The following is an 11,388-nucleotide window of genomic DNA, read 5'->3' as shown; positions in this document are numbered from 1 at the left end:
ACAATACCGAGTGAAGTGCGCTCTCCGCGCCGCCGAAAGCCTTTCCCGACGTCACGCGTGGCGAGTCGACGAGCGTGGCGTGATCGACGCGAGCGTGCGCGCGTGCGTGTGTGTGGTGCGGCAGTGCCAGTGTGTTAGTGTGCAGTGCCGTGTGGTGTGCAGTGTCGACTGGTGTGTGGTCTACAGCTTGACGGCGACGTGCTCGTCGGCCTAGTCGTCGGCCTGGTCCTGCCGGGCGACCCCCGGCCGTGCCCGTCGGCCGTGCCCCGCGAGGCACCCCAAGGCCCCAAGACCGCAAGGTCCGGGGTGCCTCAGTATGTGAGTGAGGCCCCTGTTCGGCCTCCTGGCCTCTAGGCCTGCCACCAGGCCTCTGCCAGGGCCGCCAGGGCCATGTTGCTGCTGTGGGCGGCGCTGCCGCTCTTGGGGGTGGCCGTCGTGGCCCCCCTGGGCGTGCACGGCGTGCGCGGCTCCCTGCACTGTGCGGAGCGGCGGGACATTTCGCCTTGCACGTGCAGCCCCATGATGCGGTCCACCATCGTGGTGCAGTGCGAGCGGATGACGTCCTTCGGCCAGGTGGTGACGGCGCTGCGGGGCCGCTTCCAGCCCGGCGTCAACATCGACCTGTCCGTCTCCTTCTCCAAGCTCGACGACTTCCACGAGCGCAGCTTTGACGAGCTGGGACTGTCCGTGCTCAAGCTCACGCTCAAGGGGAACAACCTCAGGTGGGTGCCGGCCGGGCGCGGCAGGGCTCAAGAAGACTGCAGTCCCTCTGGGTCCCCCTTGGAAAAACCACCTCAGACAAACATCGACATCAAATACTGCAAGCGACTTTCTAATTTTCTGCACGTGCAAGCGAGCCGCGTTAAACCAAACACTGGCCTGGCGTTGCTGAGGCCTCGCCGCCTCGCCTCATCGAGTCTTGGCGACGTTTTCCGTGTCGACCTCTTCGGCGCGAAAGCCGTCCACTCTCGCGAATACGCCGCTTCCTGTACCTTTGGGACGGACGGGCAGGCCCACGGCGGGCAGGGCCGGGGCAGGACCAGGACAGCCTCGCTGCCCCCTGCCCCTCCCACCGCCATGTTGTTGACATCAACTAGCATCTCGCCGTGACGTCAGCCTAGGAGATACCGCGTTGGCGCGAACGATACCTCATGTCGTTTGCCTTTGTCCGTCCATGTACTCTCATGGCCGTTGCCGCCACTGCCGCCGCCACTGCCGCCACCACCGTCACGCGGTGCTCGCTTCCCTGTGACGTGTCACGATTTTCCCCGGTTAAGGAACGCCGGGAGGTCATTCAATTTACGTCAATGGCGCGCGCTGACGGCGTGACGGCGAGACGCGGCACCACGCCGTCAGTGCCGCACCAATGTGATGACCCCGAGGCAGCCTTTGCGACGGCGGTGTCCGCACCGTCACGGTGTGACGGCAAGGTGTCGGCGGCCTCGGGGGCCTAGCGTCGTGACAGCGTAGCATCGCGTGACAATCGTCTAGGCCGGCCGCGGAGTCCAGAGGCACGCCGGAGGCGATGCTGGGGCGACCAGAGAGGGCGCCGTCGACGCGGCGCCGCGACGCCGAGGTGCGGTAGTTAGGTGACCGCGGCGTGGTCGACACCGTCGGCACCAGGAGGCTCTGCAAGCCGGCGCGGACAGCCGGGCCTCGCCGAGCCATCCGCTGCCTTCGAACTGATATCGGATATTATCATACATGACGGGGCGGGGCGGGGCGGGGCGGGGCGGGGCGGGGCGGGGGGGGCGGCCGGCTGTCCGGACGACGTGGCGTGGCCGGGCGGCCGGGCGGCCTGGCCCGGCTCGCGGCTTATCTCCTGCTCGGCCAAACCCAACAGCCGGCCACGGCCGGGCCGGTCCAGACGACCGGAGAGGCCTGCAGACACGCCAGCAGACGACGCTAGCAGACGACGCATCGCTGCTTCATCACAATAAATAATGCATGTCATTTTCGAAAATTGAGTCAGTGCGACGCCCTCTCCACTGCACCTCCGACCCGTTTTGCCGGTGGCGGGAAAAGAGTCTGGGAAGCTCTGCCAGTGGGGCGGCACGGCGGCATCCGCGGGGAGTTCTGTCAACAGCGGCTGGAGCGGGCAGAGCGGACTTGGCCTCGGCCGAAGGGGCAATGAGTCAGCCCAGCGAGTGGTTAAAAGCATCGCGCACTTTCTGCTCTCTGGCTGGAAAGAGGCTGAGCCCAAACCTCCAGCTCCAGTGGGGTTCGCGGTTCACCTAGAGAGCCGCTTGGTCGGGGTCTCAACACTAGAGGCGAGAGGCAGAAGGCGCATAGCAAAAAAAGAAGGGGGGATTTAAAAAAAATCCTCCGACTTTTGGTTTTGGATTTCATTTTGTGTACTTCTCACGAGAGCAGCCAAATTTCCCTCGCCCGGTTTCGGCGCAACTTGGCGAAGCGAGCTCGTCCCGTCCACCCCCTCCCCCTCCCCACTGCCAATCAAGTGCCGTGCGCGGCGGAAAGACGAGAGGGGGAAACAACTCCCGCAAAAAAAAAACAACAACAATCCAATTGTCTTCAAATGGAAGCTTTTCTTTAGTGTAGTCCCAAACTAAATTATAAATTTCCAAAAAAAAATGTGATTTTTGGTTAAGAAAAATCTACTGCTTAGGCTAAAGTGATTGAAATCGCTGAGGCCTGGCCGTCTCATTTGGCGCGGAGTGGCGGGGCGTTGCTGACGGCAGCGCCACGGCAGCGCCACGGCGCGGCGAGCGCAGCACGGCCGTCCCTCAAATTGAGATTAGCCCCTCTCTCTTTCTCTTTCTCCCTCTCCCTGGCCGTCGCCAATCCACCAGTTGGACCAAAACTTGTTTGTAAACTGAGTGAAGGGGCCGTCGCCGAGCCGCGTGCTTGCGCGTGCTCGGGCTGGTCCGGGTCCGGCCAACCTGTGGGCGCCACGACCTGCCGAGCCGCGGAGACTCCGGGACGCACAGTGGGCCAGAAGACCGGTGGAGGCGGACAAGACTCTAGACGCCTTTTGAGCTCCAGAGTCGCTAAATGGGACTCGAGCCGAACGTGTGATCCCACCAATGGATTCCTCGTTCGGAGAGCAATCCATTGGTGGGGTCACACGCTCGGTTCCAGTCTCATTTAGAGACGCTGGAGCTCAAACAATTCTTGAGTTTTGTCCGTCTGCACCGGTCTTCTGGCCCACTGTGGGACGCCCCGTCAGACGTGGAAGCGGCGAGTCGAGCAGCGCCCGTTCTATTCCGCGGGGAATCGATCTGGGACGGAGTCGTTTTGTACTTTGTGTCGTTTGTTTCCACATTCCACACCCCTTCCAACCTTCCGCGTCACAGCCAATCACACAGTATCTAGTGGCGCTTTTCCGAGCCGAGGGAAATCGCTCTGGTGACCGACCAACCTGGGCTTTTTAGTGTACCACAAAGTGAAAGTTTGGAAGCGTGTTTTGGGTGGCGGGCGGTGTTGCTGCTGCTGCTGTTGTTGTTGTCGTTGGGAAGGTGGCAGCCCTTGTCGGCCCTTGTGGCGGAGGGCAATGAGGCCCGGCCGGGGTCGGCGAAGGTTATCAAGCCCGAAGCGCCGCGGAGCGCGGAGCGAGCGACGTCGCTCTGTCTCTCTCGCACTGCTTGGCTAATTCATCCGGCCGCCTGCCATGCGGCTTGCAGCCAGGCCCATCAGGCGCATCAGAGATGAATGGCACAGACATGAGACATGGCAAGTACGTGCGGCACGGTGCGGCACGGTGCGGCACATCGAGGCACATCTCGATAAAGCCAGCCGCCCCGTCTATTTCCTGTTTTAAAGGCGGCCGCGGCATTTTCCAGTTTACGATCTTCTCGGGCCGGGCGGGGCCGGGCATCCTCGGAAGTGGAAGTGGCCCGTGATAAGCACGCCGTCGTGGATGGGGTGGCTCTAGGCCAAGTGCGCGTCGAGCACGGCGTCGTCGGGCACGGCGTCTTCGGCCAGGTGTCGTGGTGGTCGCGGGGCCCAGTCGGCCCAGCGCGCTGCAGCCTCCGCCTCGTATTTTTAATCGGGGACAAACAGATGTCGATCTGGCGAGGAGGTCACTATTTTTGGGCACGCGCTGATAGGCGGGCATAATGCACTCCGTCGGCCCGGCCGGTCCGCTTTTGGAAGAATGCCGAGACTGCGTGCACTGCGAGGACTGCGCCACTGCAGGCTGAGGGCTGGCTGCGGGGCGACCACCGCACCTCCAGAGCAACGGCCGTGACCTAACCTTGTCCTCGATTCTCGGATTCGAGTTCGCGGACTCCGTCAACAACGAGAGGCAGCGGTAGCGGCACAACGGAAACTCGCTTTTCTAAGCGCTTCCATCGCAGGGTCTGCATCGCTTGTCAGCTCGCCAGGTGAAGCAGGGCCTCGGCGACCTTGGCCTTGACTCGTCGGGGTGGCCCGGCGCGCGGCGTTACGGCGCGGCGTCGGCTAGAACCAGAGCCGGCCAGAAACGGGGAACGAGAACGAGAACGAGGGGCAGATAACGGGAACGGGGCCCACACTGCCGGCTCTGCCCCGCTCTGCCCACAGTCCAGTCGGCGGAACACCATACCAGGAACACGGAGCGCGGGGCCGCACTTTTGGCTGAGCGTCATGCCAGCCCGCGGGCCGACGGGCCGAGCCGATGCCGCGAGGTCCGCGATGGCGGTCGACCAATGGGAGCACGCCCACGGGCCGACCGGCCCCGGCACCGCCCCGGCACCGCCCCGGCCGCGGCCATTGGGCCAGGCCGCCAGACCGCCAGGCTGCGCGCCAGGCAGCAGCCTCATTCTCTACAGTGCTTCCGTCGCTCTGTCTCTCTCGCACCCCTACGGGAAGCCGCACGAGTGCGAGAGAGACAGGGCGATGTTTGGGTTCAGCCAGGCACCGCGTGTGGGGGCGCAGGAGGCGTGCCGAACATGGGCCGCGAGGAGGGAAGTCCTTCGCGGCGACGGCGGGATGCTAATGCGAGGCGTCCACACCGTAAGCGAGCGCGTCCTCGCGGCAAGGGAACGGGGTGCCCGGCCCGGGATCCCAGACCCCAGCCACCCCGGCACCGGTAGCCACACCTCCGCCGTTCTGACTGCGGGACCGCGGTGGAGACGGGAGACGGTGAGCTGAGGTGGAGCCGTGGAGCCCCTGTGGTGGGGAGGGCGGGCCGTCCGCTCACCTGCCGTGCGGACGGGTTGCCTACCGGTCGGGCTGGGACGCCGCCGCATGCCTCGCCAGGCTGGCTGCCCGGTGCCCTGCCCACAGTGAACCAGAAGACCGGTGGAGCGGGGCGCTAAATGGGACTCGAACTCAACGTGTGACCCCATCAATAGATTGCTCTCCGAACGAGGAATCCATTGGTGGGGTCACACGTTCAGTTCGAGTCCTGTTTAGCGACTTTGGAGCTCAAAACGCGTCTAGAGTTTTGGCCGCCTCCACCGGTCTTCTGGTCCACTGTGCAGCGGGTGGCGCTATCGCTTGCACCGCGATGCCGCGCCAGGCGCAACCGGTGAATGCGGCGCAGCAGCGAGACAGCAATACAACGATACAGCGATAGGCGGTTGATAACCGCGCGATAGCAAAGGCAAGACACCGCCAGGCACCGCCGGTTCAAGCGGACCCGGGGGCCGGCACCTCCACTGGAAACACTTCCAGCGAATGTCACGATCAAACCGCCATTGTTTTTGTTTTCCAAGGCGCCTGTCATTCAACGAATGTGGCGTCATGTCCAATAGAATGTGAACCATGATGTCAAGTTCGTTTGAATGTGACTTGCATCGGGGATCTGGGCTCGCCGCGAAGCACCGCGAAGCACCGCCAACTCGTCGCGGCGTCCACAGTGCCCGGTGGCGGTGCTGGCGGTGCTGGCGCGGTGCTCGCGGCCTGACCTGCCCTGACGACCCTGCTTCCAGATAAGAGCCCCGGCCGCACCGACTCGCAGTGAATGGGCAATGAGTACCCGTTGAGGCATTGCCCCCTCCCTGCTGCGCCGGCTTGGCCCGGCTTGGCCCGGCTTGGCCCAGGTGACTCATCTGTTGTGCCTTCCTTCCAGTGGGGAGGCATCCGCAACGGCGGCGGCGATGGCAAGCGGAAGGCGCAATAGTTGTTGGAGCTCGTGCGGCTTCTGGCGGCACCATAGAGCACTGGGCCGACGGGCGGCGAGGATGTTCGTGACTTTGGCCGGACGGTCCGGGACCGAGCTGGACGGGGACGACGGGGACGACGGGGACGACGGGGACGGGGACGGCACGGTCCGCCCTCCGCCATTCTCAGATTAGCGGCAAATGGATGATTGGGGCAAGCCCAGGCAAGCCCTAGCAGGCAAGCCGAGATTCAAACGTAATGGCCAAATTGTATGGTTTTGTCTGACGTGCCCGGCGTTGCGCAGCGAGGCGCGGCGGCGAGGCGTTGTTGACGCGCTCCACGGCCGTCCAGTGCCTCAAGGTGTCCGCCAATGTGACGTGTGCCGGACAGCGCGTCGTCGGCCTGCCGCGCCAGGCCTGGCCAGGCCGCGCCCGCGTGACCTTACCTAACCTTAGATAAAAGTGCATAGGTTAGGTTAAACTTGACCTTCCATGACCCCACCAATCGCACCCTCTGCCCGATGTGTGTGTGATCGAGCCGTTTGTTGCAGCCAGCTGCCCGAGGGTGCGTTCTCCGGGTTGAACGGCACCAGCTTCCTCAGCCTGGCCGACAACGTGCTGCCCACCATCCCCACGTCCGTGCTGGCGCATATGCCCAAGGTCCGCTCCCTGGACCTCAGCTCCTCCAAGCTCATCGCCGTCAGATCGCAGGACTTCAAGGTAAGCGAGTCACATCGACGACGCCGCAGTGGGCCAGAAGACCGATGGAGGCGGCCAAAATTCTGGACGCGTTTCGAGCTCCAGAGTCGCTAAATGGCGCCCTCACACGCGTGTTGCAGGTGCTGACGACCCTGGAGCACCTCATCCTGGTGGGGAACTCGCTCAGCATCCTGGAGAAGGACGCCTTCCCCCGGACCCTGAAGCACATCCACTTGGGCCGGAACCAGATCAGGCATCTCAACGGCACTCTCCGGTAAGCTGCGGCGCCTGTGCGGCACCTCGGCCGAGAGGGGCGGTGCTGCAGGGCTCAGGCTGTAATGGCGATCCGTGGTTGGCTGTGCAGGGAGCTGGAGAAGCTGGAGTGGCTGTTCCTCAACGTGAACCAGCTCACGTCGCTGGACGAGCAGCTCCCGGAGAACGGCATGGCGCAGCTGCAGCTCGTCCTGATCGCCAACAACCGCCTGGAGCGGCTGCCGGCCGAGCTGCTCAAGTGCCCGCGCCTGGAGACCATGTACGCCACCAACAACTCCCTCACAAGCCTGCACGGTGTGTTCTCCCGGTCGCGCAAGCTGCAGCTCCTCGACTTGACGCACAACAAGATCAACTCGGTTAGCAGTGACAGTGACGCCCGAGCTGGTCCGGGTTCGAATACTCGCCATTCTCTCTGAAAATAATGAAATGGTGTCGCTTCTGACGGTTCGAGGATTCAACAGAGTGTGTTTCCGACTTGCGCAGCTGGCCGAAGACGAGTTCCTCGAGGCTGAGAACATCGAGCAGCTCAGCATGGGCTTCAACGAGATCGAGTCCCTCAACTCGTCGCTGCTGCGCGTGCGTGCGCTCACGTTCCTCAACCTGACGGCCAACCGCATGACCGTCTTCAGTCTGCAGGAGATCCACGGGCTGCAGCGGCTCAAGATGGTGGACCTGTCGTACAACAGGATTGCCCGGCTGGGCGGCCGCATGGAGGTAGGTACAGCGATGCAACGATGCAACTTTAGACCCTGGCCCAATTCGCGCCCTCCGTGACCACGGCCGCGACCATGCCCTTGACGCTGAGGGATTTGATTGCAGAACGTGGTGGACTCGGAGACGCGCGTGGAGGAGCTCCGCCTGGAGTACAACGCCCTGGTGTCGCTGGACGGCGCTTTGGGCGGCGTGCAGGGCCTGGAGAGGCTCAACCTGAGCCACAACCTGCTGGAAAGCATCTCCCCCGACGACCTCATCGGCCTGGACCAGCTCATGGCCCTGGACATCAGCTACAACCGGCTGCACACGCTCGAGGAGACGTCCAAGGTAGCGTTCGCGGCGTTCGCGCTGTCTCTGGCGCTTTCCTGAGGCCCTTTCGTCCGGTTGAGGAAAGTTTCGTAGACAAAATCGCGCGATATAATCGTTCCTTTGGCCAGATGTATCCTACGGTTCATGTAAAATTGGGTCTCTTACCGACACTTGCGGCCTTAGGGGACTTATAGCTGCCTCTGACTCTGCCCGGCCACGAGAAACTAGACCGGTAATTTTTTTTCCCCTTCAGACGTTCATGCCCGCCCTGGAGGAGCTGGTGGCGTCGCACAACCTGCTGCAGTCGCTGGAGCGCGACTTCCACGGCCTGCCCGCGCTGTGCCGCGCCGACCTGAGCAACAACAACATCAGCCGCATCCACCCGGAGCTGACGACCAAGACACGGTGCAAGGTGCACGGCGTCAACAGCGTGCTGCGCATTGCCCTTCACAGTACGTAGCACAGGGCGCTTCGCGTAGCGGCGTGGCGGCCTCGGTGGCGGCGCAGTCGTGGAGCTGGTGACCGGAGCGCCCTTTTCTGATTGCAGACAACCCGGTGCACTGCGACGAGCAGCTGGCGCGCACCCTCATCGTGTTCCAGACCAACCTGACGGAGCTGCAGGGCGTGCCGGCCTGCACGCTGGCGCTGCCGCAGCTGGTGCTGGTGTCCGTCGGCACGGTGGGCGGCATGCCCGCCATGCCGGCCATGCCCGTCGGATCGCTGTCCGTCGGCGCCGTGCCCGTACAGGTGCCGGTGCAACTGCCCGTGCTGCCCGCGCTGTACACCGGCATGTCCGGCGTCCCCGGCGTCCCCGGTGTGCCCGGCGTGCCCGGCGTCATGGGTGTGGCCGCGCAGGCGCCGGCCCTGGTGCTGGGTGGCTACCCTCTGGCACCGCTCGCACCGCTGCCTCCGAGTACCACGACGACCACCACAACCACCACAACAACGACTACGACCACCACCCCTCCGCCGCCCCCATCCACCCCCGAGCCAGCGCCTACTGAGGTTGAAACCGTCGTCGAAACCACCGAGGTGACTTCTACCACCACTACCACAACGACAGCACCGACGCCCGAACCCGAAGTAGCCGCACCAGAGACGAAGCCCGCGCCGCAGCCGGAGCCGAAGCTGCCACCCAAATCGGACCTGGAACCAGAACGTGGATCCGAACCGGACTCGCAGCCCGAAGGGCCCGAAGCCCAGCCAGAGACCGTGCCGGTGGTGCCGGTAGTGGTGCCGGGCCAAGAGGAGCGCCTGGCCGTCCAGGCCGTGCAGGCCGTGCCGGTCAAGGAGCTGCCACCCGTCATCCAGCTGCTGCAGCCCGAAGTGAGTGTGCAGCCGTCCAAGGACTTGCCTCCGCTCGACGACCCGACGTGGACCATGGTCCTGGCCCGCCCCATGCCCCCCGTCCCGCCCATGGCGGCCCCACTCGCCCCGCCCCCACCTCCCCCAGTACCTGCCCCGACCAGCACCGCGCCGCCCCCGCCGCCCCCGCCAGCGCTGCCGAGCCCAGAGACCCCCGAGGAGACCGAGGAACTGCCGGAGCAGCCTCGGAGTCCGCCAGTGGTTGCGGTCGCCGTTGATGAAGACGCTGCTGTGGTCGCCACCGGCACCGGTCAAGTCGCGGACCTGGTGGCGGACCCCCCGAGCAACGCCGCGCCGCAGGACTCAGCGAGTCCTCCTCCTCCCCCGCCGCCGCCGCCCCTGCTGCAGGGACTGCAGGGACTGCAGGGACTGCAGGGGGAGCCGATGGCGGCGGACGGGCCACCCCCGGCGTCCGAGCTTCCACCTCTCATCCTCATAAAGCTGCTCAACGAAACCAGCCATCCGATGTCTGTCTCGAGGCCCGTTGCTGCACCCTTGGAGAAAGACCCCGAGGACTAGCGGCCTTGCCAGCGGCCACTGCGTGCCTGGAGTGCTTAATGCACCCTACACTGCGTCGTCTACCGTCTGCGCCCCTTGGGAGGCCGTGGGGCCCGGGGGCCGTGGAGCCCGGGGGCCTGGGGGCCTCCCTCTCGCATTCACAGTATTCCCTTCCCACCCCACCCCTCCCCACCGCCCGAGTGATGCTAGCCCACAGGACACACTCCGCTGTGCATGGTCAACCAGTAACTCTCGTGTATAAAGTTGGTTTACTTATGTGTATGTTCCATGATTACCTATCACAACTTATGGTAAAAAATAGTTCACATATATTAATATATACAGTAATATTGAGAAAAAAAAAGCAAGAGAAGGCAACGCTCAGCATAAATTTTGAAGCTAACGTGTGGTGGTTTTGTGCATTGTGATACTCACTCATGACAGATGTATAGTTTGATTAATGGAAATCCTTCATATGATGTACATATATTAAGCAGAATAACATGAAATAACACATGTGGAAATGCTACAATTGTCTTAAGTACAGATTGACGTTTGTCTGCAACCAATCACCTGTAACAATGTAAGAACATTTCCATCCAAATTGTTAAAAAATTATGACATGTATGATGCATACAATTTTGAACTACGATGGTTTCTTTCAGAATTTCTCCAATGATACGACATCCTGGTGAAAAGAATCCTAGAGAACTTATCTTAAATTCACATTTCTTTGGATTGATTATTCAGTGGTTGCTTCAAGTCTGCATTGCTTTTAGCCGTTTTGTGTTATTTATATTTTTTTTCTGTCAGGAGAGTGCATACCACTTTATATTCAAGAAGTACAAAATTTGACTTTTCTTCTGTAAAACCAACAATGGCTTTAGGTTCTCATTTATTTAAAGCTTCTATTGTGTCACATATTAGACTTGTTAAGGTAATTTAAATTTTAGTTTATTATTATTGTTATAAATATTAAATATGGCGTAATCAGCATAAAGTTACTTACCAGTGACTGTTGAGAAGACTTCATGAATCTGACTTGAAATTATGACTTGATTTTGTTGTTGTTGTTGTTGTGTTAAAATTATTTTGATACAAAGTAGCTGTTTTTGAAACCTTTCAAGTTTATCAACTCATTATTTATCTCATAAACCTGCAGCAACCTCCAAAGACTTCAGATGTAGCTTAAATTGCAGAGCCAATTGTTAACATTTATTTGCTTTCACAACATAGTTTGGAGTATTCCATCGCACCATATGTTTTCTTTTCTTTACCTTTTCCCCATAGTTCTATATTGTAAGAGCTTACTCTAGATACAAAGTAGCTTTAAATATATTTGTAATGTATGTAAACACGTCCACATTTTCCTTTTCTGTGCATTCTTGTCCATTCTGCTGACCCATATGACAAGCCACATCATAAATTTCTTCCAGAAGTTCATTGAGTGAACCATAAGATCAGAACAGAACACAAACATATCCAA

At 60.9% G+C, this 11,388-nt stretch overlaps 1 protein-coding gene across 1 annotated transcript; it reads left to right on the top strand.

The window, feature by feature from the left end:
- On the top strand, window positions 1-11,276 carry LOC117640628 (leucine-rich repeat extensin-like protein 3). The gene is made up of 8 exons (XM_034377321.1): window positions 1-722; window positions 6,596-6,764; window positions 6,884-7,017; window positions 7,108-7,372; window positions 7,500-7,730; window positions 7,836-8,057; window positions 8,293-8,491; window positions 8,587-11,276. The coding sequence occupies exons 1-8, from the start codon at window positions 391-393 to the stop codon at window positions 9,921-9,923; spliced, it is 2,889 nt and encodes a 962-aa protein (XP_034233212.1). The 5' UTR covers window positions 1-390; the 3' UTR covers window positions 9,924-11,276.
- The last annotated feature ends 112 nt before the right edge of the window (window positions 11,277-11,388 follow it).

Source organism: Thrips palmi, unplaced genomic scaffold (assembly GCF_012932325.1).
Source record: "Thrips palmi isolate BJ-2018 unplaced genomic scaffold, TpBJ-2018v1 HiC_scaffold_12, whole genome shotgun sequence".
NCBI lineage: Eukaryota > Metazoa > Arthropoda > Insecta > Thysanoptera > Thripidae > Thrips > Thrips palmi.
Note: the sequence above shows the minus strand (reverse complement) of the source record. Positions and strands in the feature narration are given on the sequence as shown.

Coding starts and splice junctions, on each gene's coding strand:
- LOC117640628 (XM_034377321.1), top strand. CDS start 391: ATGTTGCTGCTGTGGGCGGCGCTGCCGCTCTTGGGGGTGGCCGTCGTG. Junction 7,373..7,499: donor CGCACAACAAGATCAACTCG/GTTAGCAGTGAC, acceptor CGACTTGCGCAG/CTGGCCGAAGACGAGTTCCT. Junction 8,492..8,586: donor GCTGCGCATTGCCCTTCACA/GTACGTAGCACA, acceptor TTCTGATTGCAG/ACAACCCGGTGCACTGCGAC.